The 24,125-nt window shown below is 44.6% G+C and overlaps 1 protein-coding gene across 4 annotated transcripts in view; it reads left to right on the top strand.

Moving 5' to 3' along the window:
* Nucleotides 1-24,125, top strand: part of THSD4 (thrombospondin type 1 domain containing 4) — a 571,917-nt gene that overhangs the window by 34,061 nt on the left and 513,731 nt on the right. For 2 of the 4 annotated variants that reach the window (XR_009606663.3, XM_060620985.3), the window contains exon 3: nucleotides 1,916-1,985. Coding sequence is in view for 1 of the 4 variants with exons in the window: in XM_060620985.3 (XP_060476968.1) it covers nucleotides 1,916-1,985 (70 nt within the window). In the remaining 3 variants the exon portion in view is untranslated. Of the gene's footprint in view, nucleotides 1-1,487; nucleotides 1,677-1,915; nucleotides 1,986-24,125 lie in introns of those variants that run through there. The other 2 variants (XM_060620986.3, XM_060620987.3) reach the window with 2 other exon arrangements.

Raw genomic sequence — 24,125 nt, 5'->3', positions numbered from 1 at the left:
TCGTCCTCACTTGGGGGTCGCCTGCTGCACATCCCCTTATGACCCTCCTCCTAGCTCCTGTACTCCACAGGTACCCGCCACACATCATTGCCTAACCCGGCAAGCAGCCTTCGATGAGCTCCTTTCTAGGCAACCTGTATACACATTGTACACCTGTATACAGTTGATGGGAAAAAGCCCGCATCTTCTGGCCCTGCTTGCTGTAGAAATACGGGCTGTTCCCCTTCCAGCCCACTCTGTCCACTCTGCCCTCCTAGACACCCCAGCTAGGTTTTGGGGGAGAATCTGGCACCAGTCCTTATAACCTGAACTTGGGGTCTCAGATAAAGCTCTCTAAATGGTAGTCCTCCTTGTTTGGCTTGGGAGAGAGCCCCAGGTTTTCCTCTCCTACAGGAGGAGAGTAGGGGGCTGTGCTCAGCACTTCTGTGTAAATATTCAAAGAAATCCACGCAGGGCAAACTTGTCTCAGTCTTCAGTTGTTCCCTGTACAGGTGGAGGTGGTGAGGGGCTACAACGTGGAACAGGGGCGGGGCAGAGGGGACACTTCCTTTTCTGGTCCTGAATAGACGATGCAGCCCCTCTTTTTTGAAATGTGTGCGTACATATGTAATAAATGCTCTTGGCCCTCAGCTCTGGGGCCTTGGCTGCAACTCTGAGACAACAATGACAAGGATGTATCTGACACCTCGTTCCGTATCCCTTCGCCCGGCTTCCCGTCCCGTTGCTGTCTCTGGCCGGTCTGTCCACAGGCATTCTGGGTGGTCTGCTAGGGTCTGGCTGATTTCATACAAAGAGGGGCTTAGGGTAGAACTGAAGATACTTAGAGACGGTGGGGAGCTTTCTCTTCTCTAACTCCACCAGCCCTAACCTCCACGTCCCGAGAGGTTCTTGATGTCCGCATCAGTGACTCCACACGGTGAGTTTCACTCGGACTGGGGGCAGTGTTTCACATCTCACAGTTGTGTTGGAAGCCTCAAAAAGGTTGAGAACCACTGGGTCACTTAACTGTCCTCGGGGTTAAAGCTTAAAAAAGGATTCAGAAGACAGCTAAGTAGGACAAGGGGCCTTTTTACAGGGATGCTCAAAGCAAGGCCATGGCTGATTTCAAGTCAAGGGACTTTGGGGATTTAAATGAACTGACAGTGCTTGTGTCTCCTGTGATTAACTCGCTGTGTGGGTGCTTTCACCTCTGTCGTCTTCCATGATCCGTACAGAAGGTGAGAACGTGGGGAGTCAGAGACATCGGCTTGCCCGGAATCCCCCAGATGGGGATGGTGGGGCTGGGATTCCAGCCTCAATGCGTTTGAATCCAAAGCGTCATCTCTCCTAGCACACCATGCTGTCTCAGGGCCAGCTGGCTCCTGTTCGTACCTTCCCTTTATTTGATGACAAGTCCTAATCAGGGCTGGTGACAGTCAGGCTTAACGCAGCTAATCCTGCCCATGGAGAACATATGTGACACGAAAGGGCCAAGGACGAGCAGAGGAAAGGCTCCCAGGGAAGCAGGGCGTGTTGGAGAGAGGCTTCCCTGGCCAGGCTCAGAGCCCCAGCCTGACCTTACCAGCTCCAGTGGGACCATGCACGCACTAACACTTTCTCTGTGTCCGTCGCCCCATCTTCCATGGGAGGAGACTGAGGCTCAGGAGGTTACATATCCTGACCCAGAAACCCTGCTGGTAAGTGGTAGAGGGTTTGATCCCAGATCTGCCCCGTGCCTTGGCCGAGCCCACAGCCCCGTGCTGCCTCCCCTCCCACGAGGCTGCTGGCCCTGTGCACCTTCACTGGGTCACGTCCCCGGGGCCCGGCTTGGACTGTTCTCTCCCTTCCAGCGATGGGGCAGAGCTGCTGCCTTCAGCTGGATGCCGCTTCCTGGAACATACTCACAGCCCTGCCTGTTGCTGTTTTTCCTTCTCAGTGTCCTGAGTTCCCTCCTGCTGCTTGGATTCCAGCTCGTCTGCCCACAGCCCTCCACTGAACACAGAAAGGTAAGCCATGGCGGCTCAGAGGCTTTGCCTCTCTGCACAAGGGGCTGGGGTCACTCCAGTAACTGCCCTGAGTTTGGTTCTGTTTGGAGGTGAGTCACCACTAAGCTCGAGAGGAAGCACCATTTATAGAATGTTCACCAGTTCTCCTGTCCCTCCTAAGCCTTGGAGCTTACAAATGAAGCTGGTGCCCAGAGTCGGCGTCTGATCTGAGAGCATCGCTGCTGTTGCTGGCTGTGTCCTTGAGAATGGGGCCGCGAGGGAGAGGGCAGGGAGGAGACTACCATCTAGGCGTGGTGGAACACCAGCATGGACCTTTTACCCCTTCGAGGGGCACCTGCAGGGGCGGTGTGCAGAGATGATTAGAGAGAGCTCCAGCTAAAGCTGTCGCTGTAGGTATGCGAGGGGACCCTAATTGGGAGCCACGATCTTTGGGAGGGGGACACAGCCCCTGCCAGCCAGCAGCCAGGCAGGGAGGGAGCAGAGAAATAAGGATCTGGCCCTCTCTTTTCCTCCCCTTCTCCATTTCCAGCTGGGGACTCCCTTTAACTGAACCGCACAAAAAAGAAAAAAGCCCCTTGGTGCAGTCCTCAGAGGCCAGCCTCCTAGGCAACAGGGCTGGACGGAGAAGGGTGGACAGAGCATCTGGAGGGGGCAGAGAGTATCAAGCATGCTTCCCTTCAGGCTCTGTGTGTTTCACAGCAAATGGATTATTCACTGCTGCCTAAACAGGCCAAATGCTGCTCCTACAACAGAACAGGTGCATGATAAATGTTTCCTTGGAAACAGATGCAAGACCCTGCGAAGGTGCTTAAAATCCCTTCCTGCTGCCTAGGAACTCCTCATGTCTACACGTCATGAAATGCAGACACTTCTGAGAGGAATGGTGGGTCAGGCATCTGTATCGAAGTGTGACTGACTTGGTTCGAACCTTTCCTGAGAGAGGGGTTTCATAGGGGAAGTCCAGGAGGGTGGGGAGCGGACAAGAGGTATGTGCAAGGGTTTGCCTGGATGTGACCCTTCAGGCAGGATTCTTGATGTTCTCGTCTGAATAGCTTAACTTCCTTTAGGTCTGTGCATTATGTTCTGGCTTTGTTTTTCTGGGCCAGATATGATCCTGCATTGTACTGTATCCCCCACTAGGCTGTCGGCTCCGTGAGACTGCCATCTTCCCGGCTCCTGGAATATAGCCTGGTGTGTTGTAGGTGCTCAATAAAATACTTGTCGGATGACTGACTGGTTGAATGAATGGTTGAAGGAACGAATAGAAAATCTGGCTGAGCTCTAAGCATCATTTTTTTAGAGTCACTTGGAGATTTAAACCCCCCTCACTCCACTGCATCATCCCCATTCGTAATTGCAAGAAATCAGAAAGGACAACTACTATAGTTTAAATGTTCGCGTCCCCTTCAGATTCACATGTTGAAACCTAATATCCAACATGATGGTATTTGCAGGTGGGGCCTTTGGCAGGTGCTTAGGGTATGGGGAGGGAGAGCCCTGACGAATGGGGTTAGTGCCTTCATTAGAGTCAGGAGGGAGCTTGCTGCCTGCCACGTGAGGGTACAATAAGAAGTCTGCCACCCGGAACAAAACACCATGATCTTGGATTTCTAGCCTCCAGAAGTGTGACAAATACATTTCCGTTGTTTATCAGCCACCCAGTCTATGGTACCTTCTTGTAGCAGCCTCAAACCTACTAAGACAAAAATGGGCACCGAGTAGTGGGGGTGCTTCTATGACAAATGGCTAAATGGTGAGGTGGCTTCGGAACTGGGTTGTGGGCAGAGACTGGAAGATGGGGGTGCATTCTAGAAGAGGCCATGAGTGGACTTTTAAGGGTGTTTCTGGTACGAGCTCAGAAAGGGAAGAGGAGGGCTGTAGAGAAAGCCTCACTCTGCTCAGAGAACAGAGATCCTGAACAGAAAGATGGTGGAATGTGGTTAGTGAAGGATGGGGCCTCAGACCGAAGTGAGGAACATGTTACTGGAAACTGCAGGACAGGCCGTGCCGGTTACAAAGTGGCCAAACACTTGAAAGAAGTTGTGTTCGGGTTCTAGTGTTTTGTGGAAGGTAGAACTTGCAAGGGATGAAATTAGAGATTTAGCTGAAGCGCTTTTGAAGCCAAGGGTTGAAGGAGTGGCCTGGTTTGTCTCGACTGCTTCTAGTAAAATGTGAAAAAAGAGAAACGGCTCAAAGTTGGAATTGTTAATCGGAAAGAAGCAGAGCACAGAACTTAAAGATTTGGAAAATTCTGAGCGTATCCGTATGCGTATTGAAGAGAATGAGAAAGTCCTCGGGAGAGAACACGTAGGGTGTGGCCAAGAGACGACTCATAGGGGGATTAGTCAGCCATCTCAAAGAAGCCAGGAACCATTTTCCAAGACAATGGAAGAATGCAAAGAAGGCTTTGCTTGTGCCTGACTCTCCCTGGACCACCTCACTTGCCAGCACTCTTTCCTTGGCTGCCCCAGGTGCTGTTCCAGCGCCCGGTAAGGCGTGGGCTGTGCCTGGCAGAGCTTGGGGGCATGGCTGCCTCCATCTTGATTTCAAAGGACAAGGCCTCCCAGCAAAGCCATGGTCCCAGGTGTTAACCCTGGAGAGCCACTGTGGGGACAGGGCTGCCCAAAGCTGTAGGGGCCTCAACCTAGCCCAGCAAAGCTTGGGCAGGAGCACTGCCCCACTGAGTCTGGAGAGCAGAGTATCAAGGCAAAGAGGATTATTCTTGAGGCTTAAGGTCTAATGGAATTTGCCTCCTTGGGTTTTGGACTTGCTTAGGCTTTGTCCGTCTTTTCTCCTTTCTTCTTTCTCCCGTCTGGAATGAGAATGCCTGTCCTGTGCCTGTCTCACTGTTGTATTTCAGAAGCACATAACATGCCTGACTTCGCAGGTTCACAGTTGGAGAGCAGACTGCCTCAGGACAAATCATACCTGAGCCTCGCTCATATCTGATTTAGGTTGATATTTAGATAGGACTGGACCTAGACTTCAAAGTTGATGCTGGAACCGGTTACGAATTTGGGGGCTATTTGGACGATGCATACAAGATGTCTTGCATACAAGAAAGACATGAATTTTGGAGGACCAGGATGGAATACAATAGACTGAATGTGTCCCCCCCCTCCCCCCCGCCAAATTCATACGTTGAAACTGAATCCCCAGTGTGATGGTATTTGGAGGTGGGGCCTTTGGGAGGTGATTCAGTCCTAAGACGACTAGTCCCTTATAAAAGAGATCCCAGAGAGATCTCTTGCCCCTTCTGCTAGGTAAAGACACAGTGAGAAACTTGCTGTGACGAACCAGGAAATGAGCCCTCCTACCTGCTGTCATGAACCAGGAAATGAGCTCTCCTAGACACCAAATCCGCCGGCCCCTTAATCTCAGACATCCTAGCCTCCAGGACTGTGACAACTAAATGTGCATTGTTCATAAGCCACTGAGTCTATGGTATTTTTGTTATAGCAGCTGGAATGGACTAAGACAACTGTCTTTTCATTATTAAGTTATATTATTTATTACTGTTTGCAACTGTCAGGGCTATTAATTCTAATAGTTGAATCAATTTTCCGGTGTTTTGTTGTTGTTGTTGCTAAAACAGACCATCACAACTGAAAATATTTTATGAATGGTCAATTTACTTTGCTATTTCTCTCAATTTTTCAAGTTAGCCTGATGAGAGAGAGAGCAAGAGAGGGAGCGCATGTGCACATTTGCCTGTGCGTACCTGAACAAAAGGTTCACAAATCAGTATTGCCTTCATTTTTCTTAAAGTACTTGCTCTGGGAAATGAAAAAAAAAAAAAAAAGGTTTATGAGTTGCTTTGGAATGTTGCATTTTATTTATTTTTTTATTAAAAATTTTTTTTTAACGTTTTTATTTATTTTTGAGACAGAGAGAGACAGAGCATGAACAGGGGAGGGGCAGAGAGAGAGGGAGACACAGAATCGGAAGCAGGCTCCAGGCTCTGAGCCATCAGCCCAGAGCCCGATGCGGGGCTCGAACTCACGGACCGTGAGATCGTGACCTGAGCTGCAGTTGGACGCTTAACCGACTGAGCCACCCAGGCGCCCCTGGAATGTTGCGTTTTAAAATTGAGTGAAAAGTATCCCATCTTGGCATATGGTACCGCCTCAAAATATTCTTAAGAACTTTGTAGTAGAAAGATTAAAAAAAAAAACTTTTTTAGAATCATTTATAGATTACTTGGAGAACATACATTTTAGGACAGTTCTCAAATATAATTATATGCATTTTGGCTGCCAAGGTCATTGTCATCCACCCTAAAGAAAAGATTCAATGCTTTCTTGGGTGTTGAATTTCTTCTTGGTGTCTTATCAGAGCTTTGTGGGGCTGTGACTGTCATCCTGCCTATGTCCTAAAAATCCTGGCAGCAGTGCTGGCAATGGTAGCATCTGTTTATTTCTGCAGTGTGAGAAATAAGAAGGTACTTATTAAAACAGGGGTCAGAATTTTTTTTTTTTCCTATAAAGGACCAGTTGTGAATATGTTGGGCTTTCTGGAGTACAAAGTTACCGTCATAACTGCTCAACTCTGCTTTTGCAGCACAAAGGCGGCCATAGACCATAGGTAACTGAATGTGCATAACTCTGTTCCAATAAAGCTTTATTTATAAAAACAGGTGGTTAGCTGGATTTGGGCCATGGTTCCCACTTTGCAGACCACCACTCTAAAGTCTGATAGAGAGGAGATAACTACAAGTATACGTGTTTTGGAATTTGAAGTTGGAGGTTGTCTCCTCCTGGAACTCTTAAGGAACACGAAAGATTTGAGAAACAAGTGTATTTTTTCATTAAAACGTAGGAATTATGATTGCTATCAAATTGCTTTCGTTGCTGAGATAAATCATAATTGATGTCCTGCTGGCCCATTGTTTTGTGGCAAAATCCACTCCCAGTCTGTGGCAGAGAACGGCAGAAAGAATTAGAAAACCATTTATGGTAAACTCTTAAGGGACAGCATTACTAATTTGTGCATGATGCAGTTTAGCATGTATGTGAAAACTACCCGCTTAAAGACATCTCTCTTCTTCATTACAATAGCATGTCCAACTTTAGCATATGGAAGCATTTCTGCAGTGTAAGTTATTCTGAGGAAAAGACATGATTTGTAAATGCTGTCAAGTAAACTATGCTTTTCTAAATGCGGCTCGGGTGACTGGATACATCTCTGTAAAAATTGTCCCACAATAGTGCGGGAAAAGCAGACACTGGGGCAGAGTGTAAGTAACCCTTTTCAGGTACTTTTTTTTTTTTTTTTTTTAATATTTTAATGTTTATTTATTTTTGAAAGAGAGAAAGAGAGACAGAGCACGAGCAGGGGAGGGGCAGAGAGAAGAGGGAGATACAGAATCCGAAACAGGCTCCAGGCTCTGAGCTGTCAGCACAGAGCCCAATGCAGGGCTCGAACTCATGAACCATGAGATCGTGATCTGAGCCGAAGTCAGACGCTTAACTGACTGAGCCACCCAGGTGCCCCCAGGTATTTCTATCCAGCTGTCTTCCTCTTCCTCCTGCAACAAGGACACTATCACAAAGGATTGCTCAACCTCTACTCTTGGTAATTGTTAATGACCCTTGGCAAATGATTATATTTTTAAAACTTTCTGTGGCTTCATTTGCAGATAAGGTAAGACCAAGAGCAGGGAAAAAAAAAACTTGACCGAGATTTTAATCAAAATCATATGTTATTAATAAGGGAAACTGTGTAGATTGTAGAAAGCTTTTAAGCTAATGAAACTGTTTTACTGTCTTCCCAACAGACACTGACTGAGCAAGTTGCTTTTCTAAGTCGTAATATGTATAGTCAACGTCATCTGTTTAGGAAAGAGCTGCGAAACATGTTTTTTCCTACAAGTGAAAAAACATACGTATACCTAACTCACAACTGCTCAATGAGGTTTTTTTTTAAGTTTACTTTTTAAATTAAAAGTATGCACGTGTATTGTAAAGAATTTAGAAAACAATGAAAAACTAGAAGGAAATAAAAGCTCACCCCTGGGGCCCCCAGCTCTTCAACCTGTTATTTATAGAACCTTTCAAACAAAAAGAACAGAGACACTGTAGAATGAAGTAAGGGTGAAGTAAAATATTTGTTTTGCTAACTGATTAGCAAGTCACAAGGTGAACAGCAGGGGACCTTGTAATGGGTTTAGGACCTACTCTTAATGTAGTAAGATGTGCAGCCAATGCCTTCAAATTGCCTCTAGACAGTATCATACGATTGGATGTTGAACAGAAAGGCGATAGAAGGGCAAAAAGAAGTTGAGCTGTGTAACGTTTCTCATACCGTTGCAGCTGTATTCAAGGAGAAGAAAGGAAAAAATCATAATGTTTTTAGAAGGAAACATGAAAATATCTACATTAGGGGCACCTGGGTGGCTCAGTTGGTTGAGTGTCTGACTTCGGCTCAGGTCATGATCTCGCCGTTCGTGGATTCAAGCCCCGCGTCGGGCTCTGTGCTGATGGTGTGGAGTCTGCTTGGGATTCTGTCTCTCCTTATCTCTGACCCAACCCTGCTTGTGTTCTCTCTCTCTCTCTCTCAAAATAAATAAACTTAAAAAAATATATATCTGTATGAGTTGCACTGGCAGTTTCTCAAACAAGACACCAAAAGAATTGAGCTACCCTGGAATCGATGACTTTTGTTTATGAAAATACACCATAAAAAAAAAAAAAAAAGAGCGAAAAGATATGCCCTAAACAGGTGAGCATATTGACCGTAATATATTTGACAAAAGGGTCATGTTAAAAAAATCCTGTAGTGATCATTAAGAAAGTTAAGCAATCGGACTTTAAAATGGACCGAAGACTTGAATACATACTTCACGTAAGAGGATATTCGGCTGGTCAATAAGCGTACGAAAAGGCGATCAATCAAAATCATTAGTCCTTAGGGAAATACAAATTAAAATGGGATATCACCGGAATAGCTTACTATGAGAAACACTGAGAGTACCAAGTGCTGATGAGGAATGGGAGCTGCTGCAACTTCCATGTGATGCCGGTGGGAGTTTAAAACCATGGCCCCCTTTGGAAACTGTTTTGCACAATCTCTGAAAGCTAGCCATATACCCGTTCAAAAACCTGGCTGTTCTACTCCTAAGTATTTACCTAAGGGAAATGAGTGTCTGTATCTACCAAAACGTATGCATAAAACTGTTACAAGCAGTTAGTTTCATTTACAATAGCCCCAAATTTGAAATCATGCAAAAAACCTTATGCATCCACAGAATGGATAGCTACTTATAGTATCTCCATACAAGGTAACACTAAATAACAATTAAAAAATAAACTTCTGATTCCAGCCAAGATGGAACCATAGGTGTTGGATTTACCCTCCCATCGAGAACGAGAGCAAAATGGCCGAGATAGAGCAATAGGGAAAGGAAAGTTTTCCCCTTTACCTTCTCCCTGAAATAACCAAAACAAAACAGAACCAGACAACATATATGAAGCAGTGGTTTCAGAACTGTGGATATTGGTCAGCATAAGACAATGATTTCTTGGAGATGGGAAACAAATGAGTTGAACCCTAAAATTTCCCCAGCTAACTGCCTTGATAGCATTTCCTACCCTTGGAGTGGAGGAAGGAACGGGGACCCGGGCGGAACCTGTTGGACTCCTTGATTTGCGTACCTGGACTTGAGAGCCCAGTGGGGCCATGTGGCAAGAGTCTGCAGGACAGAGTACCAGAGAGTGAAGTGACGGTGAGGGAAGACACAGAGTCCCCAAGGGTTCTCCTCAGGGGTGCAACACAGGACCAATGAGCACACGCATGCGAGTCAATAGCCTGAGTCTGGAAAAGAACCGTCTGAAAGGATTGAAGGGAACAGTGTCCAGCCCTCATACAGCACCAGAAACAGTGACTCTTTCCAGCACCCAGATTTTAAAAACTCCCAGTCCAGGGGATGTTAGAGAGAACACTCAGGAAGCTCTTGCCTCGGTACTGGGGAAATAATTGACCCTAGACTCTGTGTTGCTCTGGACCTACCTGACAAATCGTAAAAGCACTCCTGGAAAGGATCAAACTGTTGCTGAGTAACTTAACTATTCTAGCACAAAGCTCACGAATATAAGAATATAAAAATATCTAGCACCCAAAAAGGTACAATTCAAGATGTCTGACATTTGGTCAAAGATTACCAGGCACACACAGGAACAGAAGAACAGCACCGTTCTTCACAAAGAGAACAGTTGAAGCCAACTCAGAACCGATGCAGAGTTTCGTATTTGTAAAGAAGGATATTAAAAGTTATTAAGGCAGTATTTCATAGATTCAAAAAGTTAAGTAGAATCATGGAAGACATAAAAGCCCTTGTCAAACTTCTCGGGTTGAAAATGACGAAGTCTGAAGTGAAAAATATGCTGGATGCAATTCACGGCAGATTTGGCAGTGCAGGAGAAAAGATAAATGAACTTGATGATGTAACACTAGAAACTTTCTGAAATAAAACATAGAATGAGAAAAGAATCTTAAAAATGAACAGAGCATCTGTGAGCTCTGGGACAGCTTCAGGTGGGCTTATCTATGTGCAATTAGAGTACCAAAAGGAGAAGAGGTGGGAGGGGAGTGACAGAAAAGATATGAAAACTATGAACTCAGGAATATCAGTGAGCTCCAAGAACTAGAAGACGGAGAAAATTGAACCAAGTCACACCGTAATCAAGTCGCTCAAAACTAGTAATGAAGAGAAAAAAAATCAGAAGCTCCTAAAACAAAAAGAGAGACAGTTTACACACACAGAAACAAAGATCGGGATACAGCAGATTCCTTGTCTCCTGTCACTCATGTAAGGGAAAGAACATCTTTATTTATCTTTTTAAATTAAAAACGTTTTTTTAAACATTACTTATTTTTCAGAGAGAGAGAGAGACAGTGCAAGCAGGGGAGGGGCAGAGAGAGAGGGAGACACAGAATCCGAAGCAGGCTCCAGGCTCTGAGCTGTCAGCACAGAACCTGACATGGGACTCGAACCCACAAGCCATGAGATCATGACCTGAGTGGAAGTCGGTCGCTTAACCGACTGAGCCACCCAGGCACCCAGGGAAACAACATCTTTAAAGCACTGAAAGAATAAAACTCAATTTAGAATTCTCCACCCAGGAAAAAAAAATCTTTCAAAAATAAAGGTTAAATAAAGACGTTTTGTCAGACATACCAATGCTGTACTAACAAATTCCACCACTAGAATTGTTACAGGAAGTTCTTTAGGCAGAACGAAAATGGTATCAGGTGGAAATATGGACCTCTACAAAGGAATGCAGTGCCCCAGAAGTGATCACTACGTGGGTAAATGTATAAGGCTTTAAGAAATTATGTAAATCTCCCTTAAATATAGACTCTTTAAATAAAAAATAACATCTTGGGGGATATGTATGAGCAAAATGTACAACAACACTAGTATAAATGCCAGAGGAGGCTAAATGGAAATATTATAAGGTTCTTATAACATATGTAAAATGGTATCATGTTACTTAAAGGTAGACTGATGTGTGAAGGCTGTATACTGTAAACCCTAAAACAACCATTAACGTGACACCAGTCAAAAAAAGGGAAATAATGTAATTTATTATTATTTTCAAATAATTCAAAAGAGTACAGAAAAAGAGGAAAAAGAATCAAATAACAGATGAGACAACTAGAAAAAACAAATAGCAAGATGGTAGGCTTAAATATGATTGTATTAATCACAAAAACACCTCAACTAAAAGGCAGAGATTGAAAGATTGGATTAAAAAACCAAGGCACACACCTGTGTGCTGTCTACAAGAAATGCACTTAAACATAAAGGCACAAATAGATTAAAAGGTGAAGAAGGGAGAGAGATCCTCTTAAAACCAGTCAAAAGAAAGCTGGAGGGACCCTGTCACCATCAGGTAGAGTAGATTTTGGAGCAAAGAATATTACTAGGGATAAAGAGGGTCATTTCATAACAAGAGGAGTCAATTTATCAAGAGGACATAATAGTCTTAAACATTTATGTACCTAAGACTAGTGCTTCAAATTAGTGAAGCAAAATCTGATGTAACTGCAAGGAGAAACAGACAAATCCACAAGTATAGTCAGAGATTTCAGTGCTTCCTTCCTAATATTTGATAGCACATATGGACAGAAAAATCCGAAAGGGTATAGGAGACTTGACCATGACTATCAACCAACTTGACCTAGTGGACATTTGTAGAACATTCCCTCAAACAAAATCATATATGCATTCTTTCCAGGGGCACGAAGAACACTTAGCAATTGTTCTTGGTCATTTTTTGGGCCATCAAACAAGTTTCAGTATAACAAGATTCAAGATGCAGACAGTTTGTTCTCTCATCACAATGGGATTTGATTAGAGATCAATAACAGGAAGGTATCTGGAAAGTCCCCCCCAAATTTGGAAATAAAATAACACACTTCAAAGTGATCTTTGGGTCAGAGAATAAATGAAAGGAAAATTAGACAGTACTTTGACCTGAATGAAACTGAAAACACAAAATAACAAATTATGGAATGCTGCTCACACAGCACTTAGAAGGAAACTTATGTAACTCAATACCTATAAAGATAAATAGACCTCAAATCAATGACCTCTGTTTCCACCATGACAACTAGGAAAAGAGCAATTAAACTCAAACCAAGAAGAAAGGAACTAATAAAGATCAAAGCAGTGAACTATAAAATAGAAACAGAGAAACTATAGAGAAAACCATTTAAACCAGAAGCTGGTTCATTGAGATGATCAATAAAATGGATAAATCTTGAACCAGGGTGATCAGGGGGGAAAAAAAAGAATGAAGACACAAATTACTGTTACCAGGAGACAGAGTGGTGTTATCACTATAGATTCTGTAGATACAGCAACAGGATGATAAGGAAATCTTATGAATACGTTTATTGCTATGAATTCAACAACTTAGATGAAAAAGACAAATTATTAGAAAGATGCAAACTACCATAGCTCACTCGAGACAAAATTTGTTAACAGGATAGTTCTATATTAATTGAATAAATGGAATTTGTAGTTAAAAGCCTTACTGCAAAAAACAAAAGCAAAAAGAAAACAAAAACTCCAGGTCCTGATGTCTTCATTGGTAAATTCTTACAAACGTTTAAGGAAGAAATAATACTAATCGTATACAAACTCTTCCAGAAAATTGAAGAGGAAGAAAACTTCCTAAGTCATTGTGAGAGCAGCATTACATACCAAAGCCAAATAAAGCTACTCCAAGAAAACTATAGGTGATTATCCATCGTGAACATCAATACAAAAATTCTAAATATAATTTTAGCAAATTGAAATCAGCATTATAGGAAATGGTACTACATCATGGATAAGGAACTGGGCTTTATTCCAGGAAAATAAGGTTGGTTTAACATTTAAAATGCATCAATGTATGATCAAAACTACTAACTTCTACTGTTCTAGGACACTCTTAAGAGAATGAAACGACAAACCACAGACTGAGAGAAAATATTTACAAATCATATAATTGATAAATGGCTTTTCTGCAGAATATATAAGGTACTCCCAAAACTCACTAGTAAGGAAAAAACAACGTTCACCAAGGAAGATGGTTGGCAAGTAAGGTCATGAAAAGATGCTAATCATCTTTAGTCATCGTTAGGGAAATATACAGAAACCGTAGTGAGATATGACCACACACCCAGTAGAGTGGCTAAAATTAAGAAGACTGACCATACCAAGTCCCGATGGGGATGTAGAGGACCGGGTTCCCTCCTACACTGCTAGTGGGATATAAAAATGGCCAACAACTTTGGAAAGCCATTTGGCAGTGTCTTAAATAGTTACATGCGTACCTATCGTATGGTCCAATATTTACCCAAGAGGAAAGGAAATTTGCATCCAGACAAAGACTTGTTCATGAATGTTCATAGCAGCTTTATTTGCCATTAATTGGAAACCATGCAAATGTCTATCAACAGGTGAGTGAATAAACAAATCTTAGTTCATCCATACTAAGAAATACTACTGCACAGTAGAAAGATACGCACTCTGGATACGTGCCGGAACATGCGTATATCTCAGTATAAGTATGCTGAGTGAAAGAACCTACCCAAAAAAGTGGACATACTGTGTTATTCCATTTATGTAAACTTCGAGAAAATGTCAGCTTATCTGTAATGACAGAAAGTATATCAGTGTTTGTGGGGGATAAAGGGAAGGGGAGGGATGGAAAATAACCCAGGGGTACAAAGAAACTTTTGGGGTGATGGATATGCGCATTATCTTGGCGATGGTGATGGTTTCTTGGGTGAATGTGTACGAGTAGTCTCATCAAGCTGTACCCTTCAAATATGTGCAATTAATCGTGTGTCAGTTATACCTCAATAAAGCTGTTAAAAACAAACTGATACAATCAACCGCTGAATGAACTTCACATGGGTTCATTCACTGAACTCACTGAGTAAATTTTTCTTGTTGATCTGAAGATGCCAGACACAAAAGTACCTACCGTATGATTGCATTTATATTTATTCAAGAACAAAGTGAATTTGTGGTGAAAATTAAATCGGAAGAATGGATACGAACAGAGGTAGGGTGAGACTGACCAGTGAGGGGCACGAGGAATCCTTCTGGGATGTTGGAAATATTCTACATCTTGACCTAGGTGGTGGTTATTTAGGACTTCAAAGTAAAAAAAAAAAAAGTCATATATTTACAATAAGCATACTTTATGCACTTTATGTATGTTATACCTCAATACAAAAATAAAAGGAGGGAGAAAGGGAAGGAGACAAGTCAGTGTAGCAAACTGCACTGGTGATGGAAGTCTTTGGAGCAGCGTGGGATTATCCTTTGAGAGCAACCAGGAAACAAAGATGCTCTTCAAAGAACAGCATAGGGCACGCTCTCATTAGCGAGTGTCTTGCACAGAACCCTTCCAGAATTGCAAGCTGACTAAAGCAGGCACTGTGTTGTTTCCAGCTGGTATTCGTCAGGCCTTCTGTTTCCAATGGTCTAAGTGTAACTGAGTGCTTCTGCAAAATTAAGAGTATTTCTACTTATGAGAAATGAAGAAATTAAAGTAAAAAGACCTTATTAAGGACTGGGAAGAATGTCAATGTTCACTAATTCATGCTGTGCCAAATCTTGTGGATTCAAGTCCAAGGGCAGAAAAATCAAATTTGCTTCTGTTACACATGGAGCTGCGAGCCTAAGACTTCGTGTTTGGAAAGCCCTTTGCAATGTAGCAGAAAGAGAAACAGCTTCAGGTTTTAGTGGGGGCACAGTGGGGGCCGTCCTGGCCTTTTAGCCTCTTCCTTGTGTAGGGCCAGGATTCCCCTTCAGATCTCTGGGGTTTTTTTTGTTTTTTTGTTTTTGAGTACGTTTATTACCTGCTGGTAGGTGGCATGGTGGAACATACAATAAACAATTCTGCCTGGAATCTGGCTTTCGTATTGGCTAATGCTTGCTGACTTCCTTGACCATGACAGAGCGGCCTGCCTGGCGTTTGGGAACCTCTTTGCCCTTCTCCGTCCTTGGCTGACTTAACGTGAATTGGTTTTTCATCCTTCCAATCTTGGTGCTGGCCATCGTGGTATCACCCATCCATGCCTGGTGCCAGGAAGACTGGAAGGAAGTCCTAGCCATCCTCCTCCCCAGCATGGTAGCTCTGCCTTCGACTATTTTTGTGAAACTTTGCGTGCTTCAGATGCCTCCATCTCTAGATTTGAAAGGAATTGTTAGCTTGAGGGAAAATTCCAAATCAAGAAATGAAACACAAAAGACCTAGAAGAACTTGGGTTGCATATTCTGTTTGTAGAAGTTTGTGAAGATGTTGAGGGACCATCAGAGGAAGCAGATGCTGGGGATAGATAATATAAGCTGGGGAAACTGAGGCAACCACCCCACATTTTTTTTTCCACCCAACATTTAATTTTAATTTTTATTTATTTTTCTTTTATTAAGAAAAAAAAATTTTTTAACGTTTATTTATTTTTGAGACAGAGAGAGACAGAGCATGAACGGGGGAGGGTCAGAGAGAGGGAGACACAGAATCTGAAACAGGCTCCAGGCTCTGAGCTGTCAGCACAGAGCCCGACGCGGGGCTCAAACTCACGGACCGCGAGATCATGACCTGAGCTGAAGTCGGCCGCTCAACCGACTGAGCCACCCAGGCGCCCCTCCACCCAACATTTTAAATGGCAAAAATGATATCCGCTGAGTTTTGAGTGTTCCTTCCCTATGACACCACCTTTTCTGATTTCTTTAAATAACCCTTTTGGTATTTAGTTACCCCTAAGTTCAGGGGCAAAAAACCCCTTGTTTTCTATATTGTGGATATTTCTTGTGTTCTAAGTATTTTTTTCTGCTTCATAGAAACACACACAGTCCAAGTTTATAAATTCTTTCCTTTGGAAATTTCTAGTTCCATTTGTACTAGTACTTAAAAACAAATACCTTATAAATTTGTGATTATTGTCTGAAAAACTAATACCCATATCTCAAATGTGATCTTACTCTAAACAGTTATACAGAATAGATGTGTGTGTGTGTGTGTGTGTGTGTGTGTGTGTGTGTGTGTGTGTGTGTCTGTTTTGACCCTAACAGTGACTTTGGGACTATAAATGGTTCTAAGAAAAATGACTATTTTATGTACTTTGATTTTTTTTTCCTGAAATTTCCATTCCCTCCTACACTTACACATACAAAATCCAAACCATAAAAAGGTGTTTTTAAAATAACTTCTAAATTCCCCACTATGTTATGTTTCCAGGCCAGATTACAGTTAAAACAAAGTTTTGACAGACAGAATAACTTATCACTTAGGCCACAAATCTTGGTCTTTGGAAAAGAAAACAAATCATAGTACAGATCTTCCTTGACTTACAATGGGGTTACGTTTTAATAAACCCATCCTAAGTCGAAAATGCATTTAATACACTTAACCTACCAAAAGTCGTAGCTTAGCCTAGCCCACCTTAAAGTGCTCAGAACACCGACTTTAGCCTACATTTGGGAGAAACCATCCAACACAAAGCCTGTTTTATAAGAGAGTGTTGAATATCTCATGTAATTTATTGAATACTGTTCTGAAAGTGAAAAACAGAATGGTTGTCTGGGTGCACAACGGTGGTAAAGCGTCTCAGCTGTTTATCCTCGTGATCTCGAGCAGACCAGGAGCTACCACTGCCCCTGTGCACCATCATGAGAGACAATTTGTGCCACGTATCCCTAGCCCAGGAAGAGATCCAAAATCAAAATTCAAAATACAGTTTCTACCGAGTGGGTGTCTCTTTCACACCATCATAAAGTTGCTGAATGCAGATCTCTTTCACACCATCATAAAGTTGAAAAACTGTAGGTCAGGGATTATCTGTAAAGTCTTTAGGCCACTGTCCTCGTGTGTATGTTTAGCCCACCTTCTTCTTGGAACGATGATGATAACTACCTGATTCTTAATGATGGAGGAATTTGGCAAGTGGAGCCTTCACATGCCCCCTGGCTTCCTTCCCCACCACAGGATGCTCACCCCTTGGTTCGTTTGGAGTAATTGAGAAGTCAGTATCCTTTTGTTCATAATTCTGTTCTCTTTGTATTGTTTATATATTCGGTCCATGTTTTTACTCATGGCCAAGTTCATTTTTCCTCCTATTAACTCATCAAACACTTACCAAGTGCCTGCTATGTGAACTTGGACTCTTGAAACCAGCCTGCCTAGTCGATATCCCTGCCTAGTTGATATCTGTTGCTTACTTAATCCTGGACCTTGGGCAGATCCAGTGCCTCGGTTTTGTCATCTGTAAAATGGGGATAATAGTACCTATCACATAGTTTGTTTCAGAGGATTTTATGACTCGTACATGAAGAGTTTAGGATGTCGTCTGCGCCATAATAAATACTACATGAGTGGTATTATCATTGTTTGCTGTTTTTATGACCAAGGGCTGCCTTGTGCTTCAGGCTGGGTACCTAAACATGCTTCTTCTCAAAGCATTTTCCTTCTAATGTCATGGCCACTATCTCTACCCAAGCCTGATTTATCTAGCGTAGAGTTTCTTAGCCTTGGCACTGTTGGTATTTGGGGTCCGACAATTCTTTGCTGTGGGACTGCCCTATGCACCGTTAGAAGCTGAGCGGCATCCCTGGTGTCTATTCACTAGACTCTGGAAAGATGCTCCTTCAGTTATGACGACCCACGATGTCTCCAGACATTGCCCAGTGTCACCTGGAGGACAAAATTGCCCACTGTTTAGACTGGAAAATTCTCCTGCAGAGGCAGCAATGTGGCTCTGCCCACTTTCTCAGGAGACCCCTGGTTAGCCTTCTCCCTAAGCTTGTTTTTGAAGATCCCTGCTCCCTCTTCCTTGTGCCTCTTAACCACATGTTGGGAACCTTCGGGACAATGTTACTGAGGCCTCCTCAGCAGGAGGGGCTCCTCTTTAAAATATCCTCCTTCGGGGCGCCTGGGTGGCTCAGTCGGTTAGGTGTCTGACTTCAGCTCAGGTCACGATCTTGCGGTCCGTGAGTTCGAGCCCCGCGTCGGGCTCTGGGCTGATGGCTCGGAGCCTGGAGCCTGCTTCCGATTCTGTGTTTCCCTCTCTCTCTGCCCCTCCCCCGTTCATGCTGTGTCTCTCTCTGTCTCAAAAATAAATAAAAACGTTAAAAAAAATTTTTTTAAATATCCTCCTTCTTTTCAGTCTCTTGGGCTTCTTTAGATAGAGAAGGGGCGACACAGTCTTCTCAGCACTTCTGTTCAGGGCTGCCCTTGAAAACAAGCTCCCTGGCTCTTTGCAGCCAAAGGAATGTACTGCTTATCACTGTGCAGAACAAGCCGGGGTCGCTAGATCATACCGTATGAGATGGGACGGCCGGGCCCTCGGACCGTGTTTTCCTATGTCCTTTGCAGAGTGAACACGGATGGTGCTGTGATAGGGTAATTACTGCACACAGGCTTTGCACTAAGCGCTTGGTAGTGATTGGCCTGTAATTGTTCACACTGGCTTTCGAAGGCAGATATTTTTATTCCCATTTCCTAGGTGAGGAAATGTCAACTTTGAGGCCACGTGCCAAGTAGCGGGGGCACAGATTCCACCCCCGGGCGGTGGATTCCAGAGTTCTCCAGCCCAGCAGCAATGCTTGTCCTCATATCAGCTCAGGCTGCACCTTCCCCTGGTCTCTGGAAAGCAGCAGCTCACTCCCAGAATGTCCCCTGTCTGAGCCCTAATTCCTGGATGCCATCCTGGTGACACACAGCTGTCCGTCAGTAGCCTCATGCTGACCTGAGCTGTGACTGGCGTAGTGGGGGTTGGTTTTCACGGTGACGATGTCATACCCGAGACCTGCCCCGCCCCCAGCCCTATTTCTTTGCTTTCCCTGCGCTGCAAACCACACTCTTTTCTTCCCTGTGTGTAGGCTGACTGTGGGTTTCTGCTGGGAGGTCTCTCTGGGCTGTAAACCAACCTTGTAAATTGGATTTGCACTTTTTAAAAAAAATGTTTATTTATATATTTTGAGAGAGAGAGAGAGAGCGAGTGAGCAGGGTTCGCACTTTTGAGTTGAGCCCTTAGGCCACAGAATTTACCTTGCTGGCACCAGGTGTCCCAACATCTAAATTTCCTTAATGCCAGTCTCTTGAAAGTCATTAATTCTATAGGCAAAAAGTGATCACTTTTAATATATTTTCAGTTCTGTCTCAGACACAGGACTCCATATAAGCCGAAAATAAAGAACTTAACCATTTAAATGGCCGTCACTAGAATCTTACTTTATTGAATATTGTTCACACTGTGTTGGCCATTGGGAGGTATGGTGTCTTCCCCCCCCCCCCCCCCCCCCCCGCCCATTACATTGATAGTTTATGCTAATAGGTTATGATTTGGGCCAGAAATCCATATATCACCTGATTTCTTTTTGGCCTTCCTTGCTTTCCACACCCCCCCCCCCCCCCCCACCGAGGCCACATGGATCTGCTTTAATTTTCCACTTTGTATTCAAACCCTTGGCTTTAAGACCATTGTCCTAACAGTTTTCGTAAAAAACATCAGCCTCTGTAGAAAGCACTCAGAGAAAGTGAAGCACTCAGAGAAGTGAAGACTTATGAAGTCATAAAATGTCAAAGTACAAATGAGTAATGTAGAATCTTTGCCGGAGAGTATTTCCGAGTAACATAGAGAACATCCCGTTCTCTTTCTTTATTCCCCTCCGGCACCCTTCTCAGGAAAGACACGGTACATAGATGCGCAGATCGACAGGAAGGGGTTACAGTTCACTCTGGAATCGTTCACGATTCAGGCAGGTGCAGCAGGCTTACTGAGCGCTTGCGGTGTGCCAGGCACTGTACGAGGCCCTGGGGACGAGGTGGCCACACCCAGGCCCCTCCCTTGAGGAGCTCAGAGCCTAACGGAGGCAACAAGAATAACCGGTTGCAGCCGGGGAGATGCCGTGATCAAATCTGCCGTTGAACTTGGGAGCACAGAGCAGCGTGACGTGCTGGTGGTGACAACGAACAGTTACTGAACACATTCTACATGCTCGGCACCATGCTTTCCACACCTTTATTTTTTAATCCTTGCAACTGTGGGAGATAGAGGTATTGACTAGTACCCCTGTTTTACAGATGAGGAAATTGAGGCTCTGAGAGAAGTTCCCTAAGCTTGAGTTTTACAAGCCAAGTAAGGGGCGCCTGGGTGGCTCAGTCGGTTAAGCGTCTGACTTCAGCTCAGGTCATGATCTCGCGGTTCGTGAGTTCGAGCCCCGCGTCGGGCTCTGTGCTGACAGCTCAGAGCCTGGAGCCTGTTTCAGATTCTGTGTCTCCCTCTCTCTGATCCTCCCCCATTCATGCTCTGTCTCTCTCTGTCTCAAAAATAAATAAACGTTAAAAAAAATAAAAAAAATACAAGCCATGTAAGAATTATGAGGAGGAAGAAGAAGAAGGCAGAGATTCTGGAATGGGGGAATAGGAAAGACAAAGACAGACAGATACGAGTGGTGAGATGATCTCTGTGTATCAAGGAGGCATTGGGAGCTGGGGTCACATCATCCGGTCCTGCCCGTGGCTACATGATTTTTAACTGTGTGACCGGTTTTCACTGAAAAGCAACCTGTGCCTCCCGACACCCCCGCTCTGGCTTTCTTCCACCCTCGAGTGAGGGGCCACTTCATATTGTAATGAACCTGTGTGGCTGGGATGAACCACTCAACCTTGAAGTGGCTGTTCATGTGACTTTGAGCTTGGGGAAAAGGACAGCTGGGCCTCTCTGGGAAAGTCACAGGGCTGGCATGATCCCCAAGGGTACTGAGTTCTCAGTCTTCCAGGCTGGATTCCAAGTGGCCTTGGGCAGCTCACTTAACCTCTGTGACATTTGCTCCATCCCTGGGATACTCAAGTCTGTATCCCTAGAACCTACTGCAGAGACTGGTGCGTTATAATCCTTAAAATGGGGATACCAGTTATTGTAAGGCATTTCAGGTGATTGATTATAGTTCAAATGGAAGCCTTTAAGCTGCTCAGTGAAAGGTAAGGAATAAATCATCTCACTTCTCAAGATTCCTTAATTAACTAGTCATCACTGATCTAAGTCCTTATATGTAGAGTTGGCAGAGGTTCGAGCTGTGCTAAGAAAGGCATCTTGGCCTCTGCGTCCTGCAATTTTAGCTCACAGCGGGTGGGTACAAATGAGAGCAAAGCAGAGGTGGAACTTTTTTCCATACCTGGGGCATGCCTAGTGGAAAAGCAGCCTTTTCAGCAGGGGAAGGCAGGTTGAGTGTGCAGCCGGACAGAAAAGCCCAGAGTCCCTGATTGTGCCTTGTCTGATGGCTTCTTTGCAGGAGCTGATCCCTGACACTGAGTTGGGGGGAGGGTGATGACCGCATTGAAGTATCTGCTAATAGGCAAGACCCTGCCTTCCTCCACACCCTCTCTCCTCCTCTAAAGACTTTCTGGAAAATAGAGCAAAAACAATGAGGCGACCCCAAGGGTTGATGAGAATTGCATTCCCCATGCAGCCCCGATTACCCCGTGCCTTTGTGCCTGTCGACTCCGTGAAGGGTATGGCTGTCAGGTGTCTCTCCTCCCTGTGCAGGGTAATCTGCACTGATTGACTTGTCCATTGTCCTTCCCCTGGAGCTAAAAACAAAACAGGAAAGGCTGCTTGGTGGGGATAGAGGGGAACTTGGTGGCCAAATGCTGTTGCTTTCCAGGCATTGGACACAGGCTCATTCTCTCTGAGAAACTTACATCCAAAGGCAGTGACTTTGAAAGGACCGTGGCTGGGAATTAGAGACAGATGCTTAGCTGGCCATGAGTAGATATTAAATTGTATTAAACTATGCAAACCGCATTTCTCATGCAAGGCCTGTTTCAACCTTACATCAGCCCTTGGGCTGCATTTGCATTTCTATAGAGAACGAAATAAAAGCAGCATGTCACTTACTCATTTCTATTCATAACTGTGAGCTGTTATTATTCTAGCTCTCGTCTCCCCTGCACAGCGCGGCCAGATTAATCTTCCTAAACCTCCATCAAGAGCTAGTTAGGTTCCCAGCATTTCACTGTATCAACTCATGTTTATAAGGCCCAGGCGCTGAGGAGAATATAAGGAGACATAAGATGGGGCTAATTTGAAGGTCACCAGACATCCTGCCTCGTCTGGGACAGTCCTTGTTTATGCCTCTTATCCTGATAAAATTATTACTAGTACCCCATTTCACTCGCAAATGTGATCCAGTTGTAACGATGAATTACACTCATGCCTGTCAAGTGCTCATAAGGTAAAAGGGATGGAAAGTATGAAGGGAAGTAATTCCAGAACAAGCTGGAGTCTGGAGGCAGAGGAGTGGAGCTGGTGAAGGAAGTAGGTTGCCACCCCAGGGCTGGGACTGACAGCAGAGGCGTATGCGGGCCTGGGCTCTCGAGGACGAGAATGCCCCAGACAAAGACCGAAGGAGGCCTGGATGAAGGCGCAGGGGTGGGGGTTGGGGGGTGGGGGGGGAGCCGCACGAGGAGAGGTGTGTGCAACGGGTTCTCAGGGGGCCACAGAGACACGGAAACGGAGGTTTCTTCCAAGGAGGGTGGGAGGGACAGATCTGGGGGGCTTGAAGGGCGGGCAGGGAATGCGAGCTTTGCCCTGGAGGCTGGAGGGAGACACGGGTACCGGCCTGAAGAGCCCCAGGTGAATAGGAGGATTAAGCTGTCCTGCCCCAGGACTGGTCACCCCACTACAAGTTGCAGGTGCGGGACTTGGGCCGCGGAGGCTGCGCCTCGACCACACTCTCCACCATCATGTCATTCTGCCTGCCTGTCTCCCATGTCCCGCACGATTAACTAGGGAAATTAACATTTCTGCACATGACAGGGTGAGGCAAATGGATGTTCTGGTGTCTTTGTTCCCTCTAAGCGGAAGCCTCCAGCCAAGAGCTGACATGAGCTTGCTGTTTTAACATTAGTTAAATTAGTGTAGCGTGATTTTTGACAGGCAAAAACCCCAAAGCATACATTTACAGGAGCAGGCTGTGCAGTTAGGACGGGTACGATCCTTCAGGGGCCATCAGAGAATGACTCACCGTGGGGCGTTTATCTGTGTTCCATGTGGGTAATCATTGTGCTAATAATTTTGCTTGACTCTGGTCCGAGCTAGGGCTCCATGTGTGCCACAAAGCTATTCATTTGGTCCCCCGTCTGCTTCTCTTTCCTTTCTTCATTCCTTTTTTCTTTCTTTCAACTAAAACCATTTACTGAGTGCCCCAAACATGGCCGGACTCTAAGCTTGCTGTTCTCATTTCTCTGTCACAACAACAACCCAATCCTAGGAGATCAGAGCGTGTCCGTTCTACAGATGAAGAAAAGAAGCTTTGGAGGGGGTAAAGAGAGCTGCTCAAGGTGACCAGCCGTGTGTGTTGTTGAACCCACTCCCGGGATGATTATCGCCAAGCAGGTGTCGGTGAATAGTCTGATTCTTTCCAGGGGTGCTGTCGAGGAAATTCAACATCAGACAGAAAGCAGTGCCCAGTTAGTGGTGCCCAAGCCCAAATGTGATTCAGCGCCATTCAAGGAGCTTAAAAAAATCCAGGTTCCTGGGCTCTACCCCCCAAAGCTTCTATTTTGGATCGCTGGTGAGCTTAGGGATCTCTCTCTATGTGAGTGTGTGTGTGTGTGTGTGTGTATGTGTGTG

This window comes from Panthera onca, chromosome B3 (assembly GCF_046562875.1).
Source record: "Panthera onca isolate mPanOnc1 chromosome B3, mPanOnc1 haplotype 2, whole genome shotgun sequence".
NCBI lineage: Eukaryota > Metazoa > Chordata > Mammalia > Carnivora > Felidae > Panthera > Panthera onca.
Note: the sequence above shows the minus strand (reverse complement) of the source record. Positions and strands in the feature narration are given on the sequence as shown.